The sequence below is a fragment of the Vanacampus margaritifer genome, chromosome 8, assembly GCF_051991255.1.
Source record: "Vanacampus margaritifer isolate UIUO_Vmar chromosome 8, RoL_Vmar_1.0, whole genome shotgun sequence".
Lineage (NCBI taxonomy): Eukaryota > Metazoa > Chordata > Actinopteri > Syngnathiformes > Syngnathidae > Vanacampus > Vanacampus margaritifer.
In genome coordinates this window covers 18,580,574-18,602,230 of record NC_135439.1, presented here as the reverse complement: position 1 = coordinate 18,602,230, position 21,657 = coordinate 18,580,574, and the positions used below count along the sequence as shown (strand labels likewise).

General features: G+C 40.3%; 3 protein-coding genes across 7 annotated transcripts; 2 read left to right on the top strand and 1 right to left on the bottom strand.

Moving 5' to 3' along the window:
- Positions 1-1,661: 1,661 nt before the first annotated feature.
- snai1a (snail family zinc finger 1a) lies at positions 1,662-5,480 on the bottom strand. The gene is made up of 3 exons (XM_077573891.1): positions 5,173-5,480; positions 4,210-4,710; positions 1,662-2,985 (listed from the first exon to the last, which is right to left on the bottom strand). The coding sequence occupies exons 1-3, from the start codon at positions 5,246-5,248 to the stop codon at positions 2,801-2,803; spliced, it is 762 nt and encodes a 253-aa protein (XP_077430017.1). The 5' UTR covers positions 5,249-5,480; the 3' UTR covers positions 1,662-2,800.
- A 3,972-nt stretch (positions 5,481-9,452) lies between these two features.
- Positions 9,453-13,994, top strand: LOC144056809 (glutathione hydrolase 7-like). Of its 3 annotated transcripts, none has more exons than XM_077573890.1 (15): positions 9,453-9,624; positions 10,021-10,223; positions 10,298-10,449; positions 10,537-10,654; positions 10,722-10,789; positions 10,881-10,954; positions 11,024-11,205; positions 12,264-12,351; positions 12,436-12,569; positions 12,660-12,769; positions 13,057-13,161; positions 13,257-13,374; positions 13,446-13,580; positions 13,666-13,726; positions 13,808-13,994. In XM_077573890.1, the coding sequence occupies exons 1-15, from the start codon at positions 9,519-9,521 to the stop codon at positions 13,939-13,941; spliced, it is 1,788 nt and encodes a 595-aa protein (XP_077430016.1). In that variant the 5' UTR covers positions 9,453-9,518; the 3' UTR covers positions 13,942-13,994. The 3 variants fall into 3 exon arrangements, with proteins under 3 accessions (XP_077430016.1, XP_077430015.1, XP_077430013.1); XM_077573889.1 differs by having other exon boundaries at positions 9,455-9,624; positions 10,018-10,223; positions 13,811-13,994; XM_077573887.1 differs by having other exon boundaries at positions 9,458-9,624; positions 10,018-10,223.
- A 156-nt stretch (positions 13,995-14,150) lies between these two features.
- cyld2 (cylindromatosis (turban tumor syndrome) 2) lies at positions 14,151-21,091 on the top strand. 3 transcript variants are annotated; one of them, XM_077573884.1, is made up of 16 exons: positions 14,151-14,760; positions 14,910-14,983; positions 16,153-16,377; positions 16,457-16,931; positions 17,242-17,371; positions 17,627-17,871; positions 17,945-18,113; positions 18,633-18,777; positions 18,907-19,011; positions 19,235-19,314; positions 19,398-19,464; positions 19,543-19,675; positions 19,762-19,870; positions 19,944-20,062; positions 20,148-20,352; positions 20,576-21,091. In XM_077573884.1, the coding sequence occupies exons 4-16, from the start codon at positions 16,497-16,499 to the stop codon at positions 20,788-20,790; spliced, it is 2,157 nt and encodes a 718-aa protein (XP_077430010.1). In that variant the 5' UTR covers positions 14,151-14,760; positions 14,910-14,983; positions 16,153-16,377; positions 16,457-16,496; the 3' UTR covers positions 20,791-21,091. The 3 variants fall into 3 exon arrangements, with proteins under 3 accessions (XP_077430010.1, XP_077430011.1, XP_077430012.1); XM_077573885.1 differs by lacking the exon at positions 14,910-14,983; XM_077573886.1 differs by having other exon boundaries at positions 14,910-16,377; positions 18,645-18,777.
- The last annotated feature ends 566 nt before the right edge of the window (positions 21,092-21,657 follow it).

The following is a 21,657-nucleotide window of genomic DNA, read 5'->3' as shown; positions in this document are numbered from 1 at the left end:
TCCCACATGAGACACCAGATCATCATGGCCAAAGGGGACCGCTATCATTGACTTCAAATCCAGTGGACTCGTTGCAGATGTTTAACAATCTCCATCCTTCACATTTAAACGAGCCAGTCTGAAGTCATACAATGCTTATACTGCCCGGGGGCTGCATGCATATATCCCTGAGTCAGGAGGAAATAAGAAACTGCCATGGAACAGTTTACCTCATTCTGGGCTCGACTGGGCTCTAGCCCACGCAGTCCGACTGACTGACTAATCTGACTTACTGACGGAGAGCAAGGGGAGCCATGGGAAGGTGAGAACACACTGACTCACTGTCTAGGAGGACGACGGCTTCTACTCTCCCTGATGACAAAGGAGTCGGAAAACACAACACACATGAAGTAAGCATGACACAGTTCTTGAATTAAGATCAATTCATGGACTTTGGTGCGCATCCAAATTCAGGCTCAGTCCCGGGAGTGATTAAAAACATACGTCGGTTTCTTCCAAGGTTCTCCTTCAAAATGTAAAGCTAAGTTACTTGGCATGTTTGGTACATCTGCACAATCTATAAAGATCCAATACAAGAGTTATATATATATATATATATATATATATATATATATATATATATATATATATATATATATTTAAATGCTTTTACAAAGATAATGCTCACTTTTATTGACACTATCACAAGAATGATTATTTGATAATATTGGTTATGGTTTCGTAGTTGTGTACAATTAGTGATTCCATAAAAACAAACGAAACACCATAAATTCATGGTTTCCTGTTCAGACTTTGTGGAGCACATTCAATAATATTATATTTTCGAATTCATTAAATACATGTATACTTTTATATTAACGATTAGGGCTGTTCGATATAACCTATTTTTTTTTTACACACAATTACCAGTATGCACACTCAACTCTTGAGTAGTCACTGATACCGATATTAAGTTACAGATATCAGTAAAAAAAAAAAATTGACATAAATTTTTAATACATAAAATTTCTCCTTCAAAAAAAGACAGAAGAATGAAGAACTATGTATCCCAATATAGCATTACTCCTTAAAATTGCATGAAATTAATGGCAATTTGCAATTCTTCTCATTTCTAGTTGCTCATCGTAAAATGGCCACAAGTACTGGTCCGTTACAACACATAGTATCGGAACTCGCCCATCTTCAACAATAGGTTAATAGTAGGATTTCATCAAAAAAATCTCTTGATAAGGGCAGAGCAAATCTCACATAATTTCTGCCATTAAAAATTCTACAATTTCAAAGTTAATGTTCAGTTGTTTGCAGTCACATGTATTGCCACTTTCCCTAATAACGTGGCCATTGAGTACATGCTGCTGTGTTTGCACAGCGACAACAGTGAGAAGTAGAAGGCAGGTGGAAACTGACAACAGGTGCATTCATTTCCCCCGAAGCGCACCCCTCGTCCGTCATGCAACATGTTCACCTGCACATCTGCGAAATTGCTTTTGCACAATGCTTACTTCACTCCGCACATCCAATATCAAGATGCTGAAGTGCCAGTTAATGATTAGACAGACCTTGTTTAACTGTAACGTATCAACTGTTTTAATTTCCCACATCACGGCAGGTGTAGCACACCTTGCCTTTGCTGAAGTTCTCAACCCAGAAGCAGCTTTTAATAAACATAAATTACTTTATTGAATGAAAATCAGAATCATTTTTTGGTATACACAAAATACTGAACACACAAGCTGGGTACAAAATTGAAATAACACATCATCTGCACATTGCACTGTAAAACATTGCCATACATCTTCAAGAAACTTTACAAATTGTTTTTGTACTATCCATTTACAGGGTTCTCATCACATATTAGGCAACCATGTTTCCATGGTGTAAACTTTAAAAAAAATATTTGGTCCCAGCCTTTTTGTTTTTAAATTCTTTGGTTAACAATGATTTGAATACTGCAAACATGAATTTAAGCCACAAACAGTAATGAGGTAAATAAGACAAAAGATTAAAAAAAAATAATAATAATAATAATTTCCTAGGCACAAATTCATTTCACGTATGGCTTTGTCTGGTATTATTAACACTGTGGTAACATTGAGTGCATGGCTTGTGAAGCTTCGGAAGTTCCTATCGTCGGAACTCATTAGTTAAAAAAGAAGGTTGGGCTGTAGTCAAAATAGAGGCTTAAGATGACCGTCTTCCATGAAAGACAAAAGTCCTTTGTGGCAATGTGCGGCATCTTTTTTAAAGCAAGGGCAGTGGACGTCACCTGCCATCCGCCAGCCAAGGTCACTGCCGAAGCACCTGTTAGCACCTCGTCTATCTACGCCACAGTACCAGGGACAGCTGTGTGTGCGCGATAGCTTTTGTGAATCTGCGTGTGTGCATGTCTGGAGACACACTGAGAGGTTGATACCACCCACGCACCCCTACCTCTCAGCAGCTGCGTCTGGGCAGTGATCCTGAGCTGTCCGGCACCAGGACGGAGACAGGAAAGAACACCTCTTAGTTCAGTACATATTTGGTCTTCGGAATGCACACGATGGCAGCAAGGGGGCTGATATCAAGTACAGATCAGCTCGCTTCAGATTTGGTCCAACAGCCTCAAGACTTCAAAATAGTATGAAAAAGATTTGCAGAGGATGGCTAAGAGGCTTGTAAAATTCAGACCCCTGAGGACTGATTCCTTCCATTTTTCTTAAAGCTGAAATTTCATTGACAGTCAACCGGGCTTTTGAAGGCACTATGTCCAAGGCCACAGGTCCTCCACCATCCTGATGTTGGAGCTTTGTCCTGTTGCGTCTCACACCGCGGCGGAGCAACACCCTGAGGAGCTGTGTTTCTGCAGCAATGACATGCGGCTGAAAGTGCGAGAGCAGACGCTGCACTGGTACTTCTTCACCTCGGCGTGGGTCTGCAGATGAGCTCGCAAATTGGAGCGGTCGGCAAAGGCTCGGTTGCAGTGGGGGCAGGAGAACGGACGCTCGCCTGGGAAGAACAAAAAGACGAAAACATGTTAAATCAGAAGTCAACCTTAAACATTTCTTGACATAAAGTTATATGTGACTTTACTTGTCTAAACATGATATTCTGATTAATATTACATTTGTGGAATATGAGTTATGCAGCAAAATCGATCCGTTTTTTTTCCATCTCGGGGGGCGGCCATTTTGCCACTTGCTGTCCACTGAAGATGACATCACAGTTGCTCAGGGCTCAGGCAACGACCAATCACAGCTCTCCTGTTTTATGAAGCTGAGCTGTGATTACTGTGATGGTTACCTGAGCAACTGTGACATCATTTTCATTTAACAGCAAGTGACAAAATGGCCACCCCATAAGATGGATAAAAATATTCCACAAATTAATCAGAATGTCATGTTTAGACTAGCGAGGTCACATATAACATTATTGTCAAGAAATGTCTCAAGAAGCTGAGCTGTGATTGGTTGTTACATGAGACCTGAGCAACTGTGATGTCATTTTTGCAAGTGACAAAATGGCTGCCTTCTGATATTGATTAAAAAACTGCTGGATTTTGCTGCTTAACTCATATTCTACTTACGCACTATTAACCAAAATACCGTATTTAGACTAGTGGGGCTGCTTAGAACATATTGTCGTCAATATTATTTTTTGGGGGGTGGGTTGACTTCCCCTTTAACATTGAAAATTAGACGGCATGCCTTCAGAGGTGTCAAAGCATTTGGCAGGTGATGCCAACAGGCCGGCTTCACACTCTTTGAATTCACAAGAGTCTCTTATTAACGCCTCCCTCCCACAAACACACGCATTGTGTAGATAATGAAACACTGGTGCGGTTGAAGACTGAGTGAATTAGCATGATTAAATCACGGCCAAATGAGATTAGCATGCTAACAAGTTGCTGCAAGTGCTCAGTGATAAGACCTCTTGATAAAACCCTTTTGTCTTCATTGTGTCGTCTTTCCCAAAAGCACCGATAAGACAATTAGCAATTGCGGCATTGTTGCCGGCACATTAAACACAATGAGTGATCAATGAGCACAGAGTCTACAGAAGACTTCCCCATGTGATTGCATCTGTTGATCCCGTATTGAAGACATCACATTGATTGTCATGGATATCCTGCATGCCTTCGGGTCACAGCGCAAACGACAAGGGACTGACACGCTGACTCATGACTTCAAATGGAGACTTTAAGCTTTCTATATCTGGAGACGTGGATCTCACCTGTGTGCGTGCGGATGTGACCGCGCAGCAGCCACGGCCTGGAGAAAGCCTTTCCACATGTGGTACACACGCAGGGCAGGGTGTGTGAGCGGATGTGCATCTTTAGGGCCCCCAGGCTGGTGTACTCTTTCGGGCAGTGTTTGCAGAGGAAGGCAGGCCTGCTTGCGGTGACGGGGGCCTCCCTCTCCTCCTCCTCTGGAGGACTGACATGGGCCATCACACCAGTACATTTCATGCGCTGACGAGGAGCGTACGTGTGCACGGGTTCGGGGCTGGGGGGGTCGGAAGTGCGCCCTTCATCCTCTTCGCCGCTACTGCTGGCACTGCTGCTGAGGCTGGACGGGGAACTGAGGTCCAAAGGGCCTGGGATGGTCGAGGGCTCTGCTTGGGAGGTGGGCAGGTAGAGGGTGGGCAAGACACTGAGGTCCCACACCAGACCTGCTGTCAAGCAGGTGGCAGTGGATGAGAGCTCAGCGAAAGGATATTTGTCCAGTGACGTATCTGAGAACGAGATGGAGGCATTGTTCAAATGACAGTACGCCAATAAGCAACAAATAAATGGAAATTTAACATCAGATCAAACTCATTGGATGCATGTGTCTGCTTGAATCACTTTATCTTCCATTTTGATCACCCATTTTAGTTTTTGGGGGCGTAAAGTTGCAGCCATGGGAAGGTTTCATGGGCCGTTTCCTCCCACATATTCACAAGGGCTTGTAACATGAATGGAGCTCTGTCTGTCGCCACTAAGGGGGGAAAGAGCATCTAACGGGCCAAAACTTTATCGGGAAGCTACAGGATGTGGAGTTAAACCACATTAACATGAAAATAATAATAATACACATGCACACACAATATTCCAGCATCTACATTGGAAAAAGGGGACTTTCTCACAAACATGCACAATTACGTAAGAAGGGTATTTTGAACTCAATAACTAAAATAGAAGGCTTCATCACTCACCATTCTGACATTCCAGTTCACTGTAGTTTGGCTTTTGTCTAGCAAAATACTTTTTAACCAAGAAAGACCGAGGCATTGTCCTTTTGCGTGTTCAACAACTGTGCGTAAAAGTATCCGATGACGGGTAGGATTTACAATCTGGAACAAACAAGGTGAATAAAAGTGTCCTCTGCCAAATTGGAAATATATTTGTGAAAAACAAAACAATGTGTATGTTCCAATAGTCCAAAAGTTGCAGTGGAATTTGGCAGACCAGCGTGCCTGCAGCTTTCATGTAGAATGACTAAATGCTGGCCTCTGTTCTGAAATACTGACACAGGCGGTAGGGGTGTGCTCGCCCCCGAGGGCCCTCCCCACCACCGCCACCAGCTCCCTCCTGCTCCTCCTCCTGCTCCTCCTCCTGCTCCTCTTGCTCTTCTGTGCAGGAAAGGGGCTTCATGCTTACACCCCTTTCCGCAACCCAAACATGGAGCTCACAGACAGGATTCCAGCCGTGTGAACCTGCAGACAAGCAAAGGTTGCTGAGATTCATGAAAATTAGCACTTGATTGTCAAAACAGAGTTAGCACACCATCTATGTAAAGCACTCATACAATAGTTTCAATGAACTACATTAATAAATTAACCAACAGCTACACAAATGTACCCATTAATCAAAAAATATTAACAATAGTCATCTAATAACATGACAAAAACATTTAAAGACAAATGTTTAGATAGTGTTTAAGCCACTAGTCCACTAAATGAACACTGGAAATAGCTTCAAGTAAAATGGAGACGCTAAATGAGCAGAAATGCTCAATTCTCACACAGAACACTAGACATATTCAAGGGTTTAATTAGAATGAAAATTGTGCGAATCATATGCTGTCACACACAGTCACCAGATCACATTAGCTGAACAACTTAAGAAGCCTTCAGGAGGAGAAAAAAAAAACACTTGCACATTTGATAGAGATCCAATACAAAAGCCGCATTACAAAATCTGCATTTACAAAGATATCAATGATCATTATAACAATTATTATGACGCGTCAGAATAGAAGAAAGTCCCATCGGGAGATGCAGTGCAGTACTTCAACAATTCAAGCTGCAACCAAAAATAATAAACATATTAGGTTAATGCCATTGCCTGTGCCAGTCAAAAGTGCCCATTAACAAAACAAATTTAATACAGCTCCTGTGTTAGATATAATAGTAATTTAAAAAATATATAATATTTTGTGTGTTAGGTGAAAAGAAGAACGAAGAAAGTTAAATTCCTGTAAACGTCCTCTCATGTCAGAACACTAGATGATGATCTTGACTTGTGAAATTATTGAATTTGACATTGGAAATTGATTCTTTAAAGTAACTGAACCGCATGTCGCAGGCACATAGGAAGTAGATAGATAGTTTATTTGACGTCAAATTTGTCACACTTACAGTAAACAAAGAAAACACTTGAGCCTCGTGTGACGCACATGTCAAAATGGGGGCGAACCAAATATAACTATTTCACATAGAGCAAAAGCGCCACCTGACGGACAAAAGTATACGTGATATTTTACGTCATCTGACTCGGAATTCCCCGTGATTGTGACGTTAAGTGATAAGGGTGGAGCTGAAACCCTATGACAAAATAAAATAAAATAAAATAAAATAAAATAAAATCATTCTCCGTCTTGGGAGCAAAAAAATAACGCTTCATATAGATGTGTGTGCGTGTGTGTGTGTTACATTAAAATACTGTAACCAAAATCTTGGGGAAAACAATTGAAAATAGTGGGACTGCAAAAGAGAATTATTGTTTACACGGCTGCCTCTCAAGTGGTGCCTGAAAAAGGACCACTTCTACTGTTGTGTCATATATACGCTTAAAATGTGCATTCAATATTTGTTTCCAGTCACAAAGACGCTGACTGGAGTACTGTATGTCCTACGCTAGAGTGGAAGCAATGGGAAGGTAACTATCTTGTCCCCAAAGTGTGCTCTTTGACCAATTCTCCGTCCAAGCGTTTACAGTGCAGGGAGGATCTGCGAACTGATTGGTGGTTTCTAGTCGCAGGCGGAGTCATGAGCGCAACCACTGATTTCTCATTGGTCGAGCATTTGAAATGAAATGAATCAAACAACAGCCCAGTTGCCCTTTTAAGCAGTTGAAATTCGTGAACATTATTGTTAAAAATACAACATTTACTGTATGACAGTGAAGTGAGTACAGCTGAGAAGCAAAGGTAAGAATCCAATTTGTATTTGTTGATATAGTAAAATAAATAACTGTACTTCGATATGTTGCTACTATTTTGGCTGACATTACTCGCCTATTGTTAGACTTGATTAAGAAATACAGTACATATCGTTATTGCATATCGAAGTTTAATTGGTTTATGAATGACGAAATAATTATTGATGTTGCCTAATGACTGATAATCTGTCGCTAAATCAACATTCAATCAACTAATCAAATAAAATCAAATATTGCTGTCGTGAAGCTTGTTGCTGTTACTGCCTATGTAAAAACAGTAATGTGAAATGATATACAGTATATTATTTTTTAGACACCTTCAAGGGTCCGGGTTTTGCCAACATTCAATTAATGTATCCGCCCCTTTGTCGAGACAGATGGCCCAAACAATGAATTTTTCTATTATTCAAAGCGCTTAACCACTCTAATCACTCGATCTTTAATTGTCCATTCTAGTCAGCTGATCATACATTATTATTTGTTGGACAAATGACAAATTTCCAAACTGTAAAAGAGGATTAATCAGTATGAAAAAATAGTGTGATCATTTACACACACACACACACACACACACACACACACACACACACACACACACACACACACACACGCACACACACACGTGCGCACACGTTAAGGATCTTTATTATCCTCCTTAGCTAAAGAAAGATACGTCGGAGAGAAGCAGTAATGCTCAGAAAACTCGCTCATCTGCTTTTTGGGGGAGAGGACGACCCTGAGGAAGTCAGGACCGAAGAAGTGCTGGAAGAAGAATGGCTTGTTGTTAGCCATCAAGGTTGGGTGTGCATCCACTGTACATACAGTTTAAGTTGTTGTTTTTACGGCATCTCACTGTTTCACAATTGTTACCTGTTTTGGCGTTTTCCTGTTGACTACCTTTGCACAAGCGGTTATCACTATGTACATTTATAGCTACTGCTTATTTTGTTTACAAAAAATTGTCATGTTCAGTAAGCATCCACCAAATGTATATTTCCTCAACATTGCTTTCACATCCTGGTTCTTCTCTATGACATTTGTCTCCACAGAAGCCAGTTCCGCAGCGATCCCAAGTCTGGAGGCCCACACTATATTACCAGAGTCTGCTCCTAATGCAACAACTGTTACGGAACTAAAAACTACAAGGTAAAATATATGGTTAACTGTATACAAGCTACCTAGCTAGCCTTTAAACATCAAGAACGAAACGTTGTCAAACAGATAATTAAAAAAAAAATCCTTAGAGTAATTGTAGAACTAGTCCATCTTAACATTAAACTGTACTTTGATGCCTGCTGGTTGTTGAAGGAGTTGTACATTGAATTATATTTAATGTTTTTTTTCCGCTCCAGTATAACAGATCCAGTGAGTGAGCAGTCCACCGTTAAAAGCAAAGAAACTGCCAGTAACATTCGAGGCATCTCAGAATTACTTTCTCCTCCTAAAGCCATGCAAGAGGCCACAAAGTTAACCCGCATGCAAAAATCCTGCACATCCCACTACCCCATGTCCCGAAACGCAATTCAGCGACACAATCGTGTTCGGCATGGATTCCAGCACCATTCCTTCCCTCTCCAACAGCCGGGACATCGCACCCTTGGCCATTAAAGTGCTGGAAGGGCAACCGGTAACAAATTTGTAGAGCTGATAGACCCCTTCAATTTTTTGGGCCTTTCTTTGTTTTATTCACAACAAATATTCTACAAATGGACAAATCACATAGTATTCTTGCTATTATTAATTACTGCACTTGTTTTTAAATTAAACTGGCAGCTGTGTAGAAAGCATTTTGATTTAGAAAATCATTGAATTTTATATTGACATGCATTGTTTTTATTGATGCAAATGTCTTTACAAATTGTGTCTGTAAAAGTTTTGATATGTTATACTATTTTTTATTTTTTTTTTACTTGTGTGCATTTGAGTACACACAGAAATAAAATACTAAAAAGTGTATTATCTGTAACATGTTCATGTTCTTTATCTATGATCTCATTGGTTGGAAGGTAGCTATACCAGCTGTGTTTGTCTACCCATTGAGCTGAGGGAGGAGCGTAGTTCATATATAGGCAAGACACAACACCTGGAGCTGCAATCAACTTAGCATCACTAACATTAGATGTTAGTGACCATGGAAGTCTCACCTGATGCAGAACTTAATCAACAATCAACAATTAATTACCAAAGTTTTGATTTTTCTCATTTGGCGGATGGTTCCAAGCCAGGTGAGTTCAACAGTTATTCAGATAAAGAGCTCCTCACTACAGTATGGATGAAAGCTTTTAAACATGACTTACCATTTGAAGGTTTGAGCAAGCTCCAAATGTTGTACTTGTCTGACTTTATTGAGGAAGAACTTGACTACCATGCGTATACGCTTTTTTTCCCCCTTCTTTAAACTATCTTAGCTTTTCATGGCTCTTTACTTCTCCTTTGGTTAAACTGTGGTACTGCTTTTGATACTTGTCAGCCATTCTGTTGATTGTTAATTAATTTATGATTACCATGAATACGGTTTTGACTGGATTCTGCTAAAATCACAATCTACAATCTCTTTTCTAAAGCCACATAGCCAACTGCATGAAGTTTAAAATGTGTTCCCACACTGCCTTCACCAGAAGTCAGCAAAATCACCAAGGACATACCATTGCACCAAGTGGCCTCTGGTTGGCCTCAATTCCGTGACCAGGAAGATATCAACTCTAACAAAGCAAAGATAAGATCCAGTGGCAAGGCGCTTGTTTATTTTTATATTGCCTCTGTCACCTGTGTCATAGCGGTGACTGCTGCGTTAATGCTGCAGGTTTACCTGGGTAAAAATCCGGTATGTCATCTTATATTTAAGTTGGATATTTGCGGTGTAATGTATGCCAGGCTGTCATCCCAGTGGCTTGTCAGCTCATTGTAGAGGGAGTGTTGGTGTCGGACCATGAACGCTGCACAGCACTTGGCCAGGGAGTCCTTCATGATCAGGGTTCCAGCGTGGATGCCGCCATCTCTGCTACTCTGTGTTTGTGTGTGGTGCATCCACATGTGCTAGGTATTGGTGGGTGAGGTTACTCAGGTTCTTGTGTACACACTCATATGAATTAAAACACATGTCCACTCATGTTTAACGTGCTCCCTTTTTTACACAGAGGAGGGGTGATGCTCGTTCATGACATTCGTAGGAATAAAACAAAAGTACTAAATTTTCAGGGAACAGCACCAAAAATGCTCACTGAGGAGATGTTGCAAAATGGCTTTGAACAAAAGGTAAAGCATGAATGAAAGTCGTTTGACTATTTTGAATGATAAGCAAAAATCTGATTGCGGTGTGAAGGCAGGTCTGCTGGTGGGAGTGCCTGGCATGCTCAGAGGGTTGTACCAAGCCCACACAATGTACGGCAGGTAAAAAAGAAAAACATGATGCTGTAAATGTAGATTTGATGTCTGAATTTTCAGCATTTTAGAGTCAGATATATTTTCTATTTTACCGCAGTTTGCCTTGGAACAAAGTGGTTGCCAGAGCTGCTAAGGTGGCAAAAGGGGGTTTTAATGTATCAAAGAGTCTTGGTGAGTCACAACTTTACAGTGAGTCTTCATCGTGAGGATCATAATTTATTAATCTTGCTGTCTTTATAGCTGATGCATTAGCAAAAGTAAAAGAAGAGCAGCTAATGGCCCGCTTCAAGAATGTGTTCTTCCCAAAAGGCAGAGCTCTGCTTCCAGGTTCATTTCTGAGAATGCTCAACTTAGCTCAAGTCCTTCATAGTGACTTGTCAAACTTCTACAGTGGAAATTTATCACAGGAGATGGAGGAAGAGGTGGTGTATGTTAACTAGCTTAGCATTATTGTTTGTTTTAAACATTTCCGGGCTACAGTATTTTCAAGACATTTTAGATGAAAGCTTAAAGAGTAAAGTCAACACTTCACAATATGTTCAGCCCCACTATTCTAAACACGGTATTCTGATTACGTAAAATCCCATGAATAAAATGCATTTTTCCCCATATAAAATTATTCACGTACTACACAGAATCATACAAATCCTCAAACTTTATTTTTAACATTTTATACATGTTTACCAGATGTTATAGAAAAAGTCGTACTTACATTTTAACATATTTTATGTCACGTTACAAATTCATCTAATTCAATAAAATTATCTAAAGTAGATTTATCTAAAAAAAATTTTTATCTAATTTTGAAATTAGGCATTAGCAGTAAACAAGCTTGTTGACTTTTATTAGAGAATAAAAGACAAGCCCTTTTGAGATCCCCAAATTATTTATGAATTGCCAAAAAATATCAATTTCTCGAAAACCAGTGCCAATTCAAGGAAATGGGTACCATTTTTGCACTCAGAAGTCCTGAATTACTCAAATCATTAAAATGTGCTTTGCATTGGGTGGTGGGAGGGATGTTGGGCAATATATTAAAGGATGCCAGCCAATCAGGAGACCATATTATACACGGGATTTTGCGTTTATGGAATATGAACTAAGCAACCAAAATCCACCTGTTTTTATTCCACTTCTGGGGCGGCCGTTTTGCTTCTTGCTTTCTAATGAAAATTACATCATAGTTGCTCGGGTACTGACCAATCACGGCTCGGCTTGCAAATGTCACATGACCAAACTCACTCAGAAAACACGTGTGGATTGATTGGTCGTGACCAGGGCACAGAGCAACATTTTCAGTCAAAAGCAAGTGGAAAAATGGCTGCCCTCTGAGATGGATAAAATCGGTGGATACACCCAACAGACGCAATTTGAATCAGAATACCGTGTAGACTTATGGTGGGGCCACACCAACATATTGTCAAGAACATTTTTGACTTGACTTCCCATTGAAGACTGCTTATTTGTATTTTTTTCCCAGGTGCGAGGCCAAGGAGGAGTCCTAAGTAGTGAGGACCTAAGCAACTACTCTGTGGAAGTTGGGCAGCCATTGGAAGGACTTTATAAAAGTACAACCAGTGTAAAAATTATATGTAGATGAAAATAATTACTTAAATTTGTGCATACCAAAATATGGTTTCTTACGTTCTTAGAGTTTAGAATATTGGTTCCTGCTCCACCATCTGCTGGTGCAGCTTTGCTATTGACTCTCAAGCTTTTAGAGAGCTTCCAGCTCCATGAAAACAATACCTCTGAAAATCAAACAGCACTCAGCTGGACCAGTGAGGTACTGAGCCGCAAAGCTTAAAGCATACTATATATAATGAAATGTTTGTCTATTTTGGTTGAGTGGTTTTGTCTGTCTTCCTCCCAAAAGGTCTTTCTTCAGGCTGTAAAGTCTCTGAAGGCAACTGTCACAATGGCTAGTGGTCCGGGCGACCCTAAATATAACTCGTCTGTGACTGAGCTGCTCTCTGACATACTAAGGTAAAATGTACAAATTCATCATTATGCCACTTGGAGAAATCGCTTCGAACAGGAATTCAGAAACACACTAAGCATTCATGTGCTTGTGTAACACTTAAATGTCTGTAAATCAACACTCTCCGTTTTAAATAAATACCAAATATATTCACACATGTTAAACTCAACTTTAAAGATTTTGATTTAACTATACGACCCTTGTGAGGAAAAAGCGGCCAAGAAAATGGATGGATGGATGGATGGATGGATATACAATTTTTTATCTTTTATCATGCAATTATTTTCCAAAGCACACTTGGATCTCCACCAGAAGACCACACCCTCCAGAAGGCAGAGCTAACTGTTGGACAAGTAGCTGTCATGGGACCAGATGACCTTATCGTGTCAGTGGCAGGGTGAGCAAGCACTATGCCATCGGTGATCATGACAGGATGCGAGTTTGGTATTTCCTTTTTCAAACGCTCTCATTCTTTCTTGTCATTTCCTGCAGTTCACTGAGCAGACCATTTGGGAGCAGAATCCTAACCCGCTCTGGTATCATTCTAAACAGCCTCATCCTTGATTTTTCCTGGCCAAACAAAACCCAAGGCCAACTGAAAACAAAAGGAGTGAGTGTCATTACACATAATAAAATCAATCAGTTAATCAGTTTTAAAACCTGTTTTTGTCATTTCAATAGAGAAACCGAATCCAAACTTGTAAAAGTCCTCTGTCAGCGTTGATACCCACAATAGTGGTACCAACTTGGCATATATGTGGGACCTACATGGCACTGGTTGTATCAGGTGGACACAGTTTGACTACAATTACCCAGGTACCATTAACAATGCAGTTGAAGCTTTGCAAATACAATATGTGTTACACTTTGTAATGCAAAACATTTACCATATGTGCTTTAGATGGTACTACGTTTCCTAGCTTATGAAAATGACATCTTGCTGAATGGACCTGATGCACAATGTAAGTGTGTCAAACACATTTTACAACAGTTAACTGTTGAAATTCACCTCGCGCTTTTCATTCTTGTGAATATAACCTCAGCAGCTGAGTTTCCAGAAGAGAGGGCGGAGCTTGTGAATGCAACTGGCCACAGAGAGCGCAAAACTTTTGTCCATGGAGTGCTGAGGAACAACAATCTGATCAAGAAATTGACTGTTCCTCTACTTCTCGAATGAAGTTTCATGTTCTCATGGCCCTTGTACTTGCAATAAAAATGTCAATAGGCCTATGTCTGTTTTGAGGACCATTGCAGTCGGCTGTTAAAAATTATTACTATCCCCACCCCAAAAAACTTTGAGGATAATGGGCCTTTAGGTAAAATTTCAGGAAATGCAGTAACCTTTACAGGTAAACTGAATTTGACCTTTTCAACTTTTAGGGTAACATAATTGTTCGATATTTTAAGACTTCTTGTGCAACTCGTTTTCTACCAAGGAGCGGCATAGCAAAATTCAATGTTTCAGTCATGAATTAATACATTTCCTGGTTCGCTTAAGATTTGTATTTAGCAGTCCTCTCAAAGACGACCCCTAACAATTGATCAACAGTTCCTTCAAACATCTCAGAGGGAAGTCTGAAGACTGGAAGAGTCACGTGAAGGCATAAAAGTGGCTGGAATTAGAGAATAATTTTGCGATTCAACTTTTTGTAGAACAGCAAGCCGTACAAAAAGTAAAGAAACCTTGAACAGTTGGACATGCATTTGAAAGTTGAGAGAAGATCGGAGCAACTTAAAGTCAAGTATCGCTGACTTTAAGTTCCTGTTATATGGTCTTTGTAAATGCATTGTACTTAATAAATTTTGCCCCCCCCCCCTTTTTTTTTTCCATGAAAAATGGAACTGTTGCTGCCTGCATGCATGTGCTCGCTGGGGAGCGCCAAGCCTGTTATGTAAAGTTGATGTACAGTCAAGATACTGTCAAACGTGCATGCCAGCTGCATCACAGGGTGGGACGTGTCACGAGTCGAGTCTGATGACAAACATGTCACTCAAGGTGCGTATTAGTTACAGTAAATATTTCTATCGGTCTGTTGACAGTTTGCAGCAGCTGTGTAATATACTGTAGTGATTTTCAAGTTGTATTAAACTTTTATATCCAATATTTACAAATGACTTTCAACTATTTCAGTTTGTCTTTCACAGGTCTAACGTTATGTAGCTTGAAAGATGCCTACGAACAACTGCTCTCTCAATCTATGGATGGAACCAAAATTTTGGTTTGTTATACAAAAAGCAGCCACCTGCCATTACAGTAGATCTCTCTGGTTACCATTTTATACTATTCAGTTTGGAAGTGCAAGTTTGCAGATGAACTACCACTCTTAAAATCACGTCACTAACCAGTTCAAACTGGTTTGATCTTGCGCCGCTTAGATAAAGATGTGATTGTACCATGCAGAGACAGGACCAATAAGCGCTTTAGTCACACTTTTTAGACCACAGTTGTGACCAGTAGTCAGTGACAGCAAATCACCTACCAACCTAACTTCTATTTGCTTAATTCAATGACAAATGTATTCCCAATTGAGAATTCCAAAATTACATCACAAGTCAATGGTGGCCAACTGGGTGAAATGACCCTCTGCGTCCATTGAAAAACATTGTATTTAGGATTGTTGTAATTTGATTTGTAAGGATTATTTTGATTTCCAAATGTGATAAAATGTCGTTTGACTATTATAGCAATCTGCCTGGTTTATGTATGATAGTCATAGGCAAAACCAATACAATTCGCCGTTTGTTTTCGCCATAGAAGGATTTGCATTTGGGAAAATATCAGTGCGGATGTTCGGAATTGTCAATACCCCATTCTATTAATTTCGTAGCATTTCTCTTGTTTTGCACTGCTTCCTAGTGTGTATGAGGATTGATGGATCTTTGTCTATTCAAGTTTCAGCTTCTCTGTGCTGCTCAATCTAACCTGCCCAGAGAGGGCCGTCAAAATCAGTAGCATTGGCTGTTTCTTTAATTAATCAGATTTCAAATTCGTGTACACTGGCGAGCTGGCCCGCCAGCACGTTTCAGTCCTCTTATTCGATTGATTTGCAATACATGTATAATAATCAGCATTACTGGTGAGTATGCATCTTGTTCACATTAAAATATATATATTTTTTGGTCATGTTATTTGATGAATATTGATTCTGAATTGCTCCAGATGATTTCGGTACCACGTTGTTTGGTACCAGGCAGGTACCAAATGCAGTAAAAGCCATTGATTTATTGAATAATCCGTTTTCCTGATGCAATATTTTGTAATACAGTGTTATGGCATGGCTGAACTTATGCTACCAGTCTGGCAAATGTTCATTCCCCATTATCTTATCATCGCTGCAGTCACGCACTGTCATTTACTGTGTCCTCGTGAGTGCACTTTTGTGTTCAGGGCGGAGATGAAGTTCTGAGGCAAGTGGGCGTGACCGGTCGCACTCAGGTCAATATGAGAACAAGCGAAAAGCAAGCTTTCGATCACTCTCCCAACTCGTCAGGAGAAAAGAAGACGTGTTTTTGAACGTCTGGGATGATTTCTTATGACAGCTTAGATAAATTGTCCGTGAGTTGCCGTTGAGTTGTTGGCGAGGGCGTCGTGTCTTCACAGGAAAACATCGAGGTGAGTGTTTATTTTGTCAACACTTCTGCGAAACAAATGAGGACGGGTAACACGTTTCCCCCATTTTACATTTCAACAGATTTACTTCTCAAAACACTTGCTACCGTTATTTGGATTTGATGGAGTCCAACCCCGTGTTAAAAGAGAAGTTTTTCATCGTCACACGTGGGAAGTCGCGCAAAGGTTTCTGTCGGGGATGCATTGGTCGGGTGGAGGCTGAGACGCAGCGCGGGGAGCTGACGGGGCTTCTCTACTCCGGCGGGGCAAACGCGGGGAGCCCCAAGAACGGAGGCGTCGTGCGGAGGGAAGACACACACCCTCTGAGCCGCCACCAAGCACAGCTGCTGCTCTTCATCTCCTCCGTAAACAAACGCCTGGAACTGCTGTGCAGCCCACAGCTCTTCTCGGCCATCTGTGAGTTAATTGTGGATGACCTGGTGGTGGTGAAGAACAAGAAGGGCCATCTACCCGGACTAGTGAAGAACCTGATGCAGATTGGGAGGAAGGAAAACAAAGACGACCTGCAGATGTTGGCGTTTGAGGTGGAATTTGTGGTGGGTTCCTTTTACTTTTATACTATTCAACACAATTCAAGTAGAACTTATGACTTAACTGCAAGAGATGCTGGTAAAAGTCTGGCGGGGCGTCTCAGGCTAATAATTACTATACTTCTTCATGTACTGTATCCACCCAAACCGATTAAGTGTACTGTACTATAAAGTCACAGTTTAAGTTGTCAATCAAACAAATTACTTGACAACCTTTCAAACGTCCTTGAAATGTGTTTAATCGAGCATATAGACAAACTGTGTTCTTCGACTTTGTTTGTTATTCACAATCTTCTTTTGTCTGTCTGCCCCCTAGGACAATGATCTGACTTTATCGTCTAAAAAGCCTGCCCCTCTGTCCCTGTTCAGCGCTGCGGACATCGTCCAGGTGGTCCCATCTTACTCTCTCCCCCTCGGGCTAAACTGGAATGCTGGCCAACATGGTGGTATGTATACGGTCAATGTTGCATTATTAGAAAATGTAAAAAACAAATGTGTTGTAGTAGAAAAACTGGTCCAGTTGCACAGGAATGCAGAAGAGTGGAGTCATCGCATGGCTTGGTGTGGTTTTTGAGTTGTCTGCATAATTTGCACATACTGTCTACCTGTGTTGTTAGTCAAGAGCATGTCACAAGATTAAAGATACTATATGTCATATGATTTTTTTTTTTGTAACACGTAACCTCCCTACATTTTTCCAGGCACAAACAAAAAGCCTGTGATGCGCATGAACTCCATGCCAAATATTAGATCTCATGGACAAGTGAAGGGAAAACCTACAGAACAAAGCAACAATCCAAGTCCAAATCGCAACACATCACATGCACTTTTGGAAGTGGGGTCCTTGGTGGAGATTGTGTCCAACACAGGAGTCACAGTTTATGGAGTTGTGAGGTGGCTGGGTGTCCCTGCAGGAAAAACTTCGGAATGGGCTGGGATTGAATTGGTGAGTCTCAAGATTATCATTAAAACTTGTTTTGTGAATATTTGCAATTGATTCTATCCGTTTGGTGCATCAGGACTATGATGTGAACAGTTGCTCAGATGGGACATATGGCGGCCAGCGGTTTTTCACTTGCAAAAAGAGCAGAGCTTTGTTTGTCCCTGTCACAAAATGCAACCCCGATAGCAGGTTTGTCTGCTCATCTACAGGAAGTGACACCAACAGCCAAGTGGAAATACCTCCAGGTTAGTTGCTTGACGCAATGGAACCTACCATTTAGCAATTAAACAATGTGCAAAAATAGAGCAATGCCAACAAATAATGCTACCTGATGTAATGACTTTTTAATGAAAGTAAATGTCTGAATAAAAGATTGTCGAGCTTGTAATCTATGGAGGACTAAAACTGCCAAAAACAAATAAATGAATAAAAGTGGGAGAAGAAAACAGATATAAAAAAATTAATATAAATAAATATGTATCTCCATAAATAAATACATAAAAATACTAAACAAATAAAAATATTTTAAAAATGTCTAAATAAATATATAAATAAAATATCAATCAATTAATTAAAAACGCTTTGCTCTCACATTTATTTATTTCATGCTGCAGGTTGAAATGTTATTCAAATGAGGGGGCGGTCCTAAGCGTGTTATAGTAATCAACATTGGATGTGTGTTGCAAATATACAATAGGTCGTATTGAAAGCACAAAATCTGTTGCTATTACTAATGATATCTGATTCATCACTGAAAAAAAAAGTGTGTTTTCTAGTTCCTCCATATGTGGACTCTGAGGAGTATGTGGCACCCATTGCTGAATCAGAGGCCGTGTCTTTGTTAGTGGGAAGAATGAAAGGGATTCAGGGCCACATCAACTCCTGTTATCTGGATGCCACTCTTTTCAGGTAAAACCAGTTCACCGCCCATCAGAATACTTGACTATTAAGTGGTGTCGTGATGTAACTTCACTCTTGATGTCGGATGATGATGAATTAGCTACGTGCATCCAGACCAAAGCTGTTTTCTTTCTTCAGTTTGTTCAGCTCCTCAGTGACTCTGGATAATATCTGGCAGACTCCTGCAGACACGGTGCAGCCGATTGCTTCCACACTGAGAAAAATAGTCAATCGTTTACGCAGGTATTATTGCGTTCCTCTAATCTAGACTACTTTGTATATGGTTTCATATCCTCACATTTAGCTTGCAAAACAAACACATTTGAATATAAACGCATTTTATAAACATTTTGATTTCTTGATATGGCGTGTATTTTCTCACTAACATGGCATGACGTGTTTTCATTCCTTGTTCTCAATTGTTTCGCCTTATGTCACTCACTGACTGCAAATGCATTTGTTGTAGACAAGGGTTTGTGCCTGCTGCAAGTGTAATGAATTTCCGTAATCAGCTTGGCTGTGACACCTTTCGATCAGAGGAAAAAGGTCCATACTCTTCCAAGTCCTTTTTCAATATATGGCGTTTTGTTCTTGCTAAAAACCGTTTTATTTAATTTTTTTCACTGCAGACCCAGAGGAGTTCATCACACTTCTCTTTCAGAAGATTCTTGGCATTGAGCCGCTCCTTAAACTCAGGTGTGACCTTGGGAGGTCCAGTTTTAACACTCTTGTCAGTATGGCTGATTTAAGTTACTAAATACATATTTCTACCAGGTCGAGAAGTGAAAGTTATCAGGGGGCCTACACATTCCAGATCTTTCTGGAAAAGGAGCAGATGGCACAAATACCCACAGTTCAACAGCTGCTGGACACTTCCTGCCTGTCATGTGATGTCAAGTTTGAAGAGGTACAGTAAAGTTCACAGGGGACAAACAATAAATAATTGTCCTTTTAATCCTTTAATTCTAATATCATATTTCACTTATTCCCTAGATGCCATCCTGTCTGATAGTTCAAATGCCAAGGTTTGGAAACAAGTATAAAATGTTTTCTCACATCATTCCGTCCATGGAGCTGGACATCACTGACCTCCTTTTCAACTGTAAGGAATATATCACAACAAAAATATTTAATCATTCAACACTTAAAAAAAATATATATCTGTGTTCTTACAGCTCCTAGGCAATGTTTCATCTGTGGGCAATTGGCAGGGCATGAGTGTCTTCAATGTCTGCCAGATCACAAAATGCATCCAGGGAGAATTAAACAATACTGCACAACCTGCAACACGCAGGCAAGGCATTTTGGGGGGTTGTAAATAATGTGGTTTATTGATAAACATTACTTCCAATTTATTTGCGTTCTTCTTTGTTTTGAAGGTGCACAGACATTCGGAGCGACGGGGGCATTCCCCAAAATCTTTCTCAGTTCCAGCTGAGGTCGCCACCGCTTTCCCTACACCTCGGCACACGATGCAGCTGTTTGCTGTGCTTTGCATTCACACCAGTCACTATGTGTCCTTTGTCAAATCTGGCTCCGATCCACACTCTTGGCTCTTCTTTGACAGCATGGCAGACAGATGTGGTGAGGATCTTGAGGGTTATTTGCCGTGTTTTTTTTTTTGTCTAGGCAATGACGTATTTCCCCAAAAATGTTCGTGCAAACACTGACATGTTTTCAAATGCAACGGTTGCTTGTGACTGCTCGGTACAGATAAAGCAGTCTCAACAAAGGCAGATAAGGATGCACTCTGACTTCTGTGTCGCCTCAATCTGATTTCTAATCTAAACACTGGTCTTTCTTGCAGGTGACGATCAAAGGGGCTTCAACATCCCAGAGATCCGAGCTTGTCCAGAGTTGGGTGACTTTTTGTCCCTGTCAGAGGAGGAGCAGGCACGAGCTAACCCTGCGTGTGCTCCTGAGCTTGTGCGCCGGCTGCTGTGTGACTCCTACATGTTTTTATACCAGAACACAGCAATGACTCTTTCCAGTACAAATCATCAGGGGTCCTTAAATGTATGACTGCAAGGACACAGTGTTCTTGCAACAGTGCCTTAATAATAACTTTGCACTTTATCAACCAGTGGGATTTTTTTCTTTTTTGTTTTGTTTTTGCATACCACACAATGCAGTAATGTTCAGAAGGAAATGCTACGGTAGCTCACATATTTGGACATGCCAGGTGTTTGATTGGACATTTTTATTGTATTATTGTCATGAATTATGGCTATTTATGGTAAGATTTTGAATGTTTTATGCATTCCCTTTCTAGTTTGTGCAATAAATAATCTGTTCAAGCTCTTGAGTTTGACCTACAATGTAATTGGAGCCTCCTTGACCAGTCATCTTTTGTCTAACAGGTGGAATGGAAAAAGTACAAATCTGGTCAGATGTGTTTACTGTAAGCAATTGCACTGGGTGTCATTTTAATGTATGAAAACATTTGTTTCACTTTACTTTTTGATGGGTCCTTTATTACACTTTAACTAGTTGCAACTTAGTTAGGGAAAATTAAAAATGTGCTTTTTTTTTTTTTAAATGTCCACATAAGTGTAGGATGTTTTTGTAATCTGTTGCTAAAGTGGATTATAAACATTGACACTTGTTTAGCAGTGTTAAATTTTAGACTAAGTGGCATTTAAGATACATTTTTTTCTTGAAAAACAAAAAGTTTAATTTTTGATAATGAGCCCTTTCATTGGAACGACAACACGTTGATTTGTAACGCCCTTTTTTGGATGGAAATGGGTTAGTCGACTCGGCATGTTTCCGGCAAACTATAGAAGCCGTCATTTTACGTCATCTGTTATTTTGCTGGCTTACAGGTTAACCAAAACACGCAGTAGAGGAGACACGGTTTTCATAAGAGGATGATGTAAACAAAAACCA

Excerpts from the sequence above, each read along its gene's own strand:
- LOC144056809 (XM_077573887.1), top strand. The coding sequence starts at position 9,519 with ATGTTAGTGACCATGGAAGTCTCACCTGATGCAGAACTTAATCAACAA. Across the intron at positions 10,955-11,023 it reads TAATGTATCAAAGAGTCTTG|CTGATGCATTAGCAAAAGTA; the intron begins GTGAGTCACAAC and ends CTGTCTTTATAG. Across the intron at positions 12,352-12,435 it reads ATTGGAAGGACTTTATAAAA|AGTTTAGAATATTGGTTCCT; the intron begins GTACAACCAGTG and ends TTACGTTCTTAG.
- snai1a (XM_077573891.1), bottom strand. The coding sequence starts at position 5,248 with ATGCCTCGGTCTTTCTTGGTTAAAAAGTATTTTGCTAGACAAAAGCCA. Across the intron at positions 4,711-5,172 it reads TGAACTGGAATGTCAGAATG|ATACGTCACTGGACAAATAT; the intron begins GTGAGTGATGAA and ends TCTCGTTCTCAG. Across the intron at positions 2,986-4,209 it reads TCACATCCGCACGCACACAG|GCGAGCGTCCGTTCTCCTGC; the intron begins GTGAGATCCACG and ends TGTTCTTCCCAG.
- cyld2 (XM_077573885.1), top strand. The coding sequence starts at position 16,497 with ATGGAGTCCAACCCCGTGTTAAAAGAGAAGTTTTTCATCGTCACACGT. Across the intron at positions 16,932-17,241 it reads CGTTTGAGGTGGAATTTGTG|GACAATGATCTGACTTTATC; the intron begins GTGGGTTCCTTT and ends TCTGCCCCCTAG. Across the intron at positions 18,778-18,906 it reads CTGGATGCCACTCTTTTCAG|TTTGTTCAGCTCCTCAGTGA; the intron begins GTAAAACCAGTT and ends TTCTTTCTTCAG.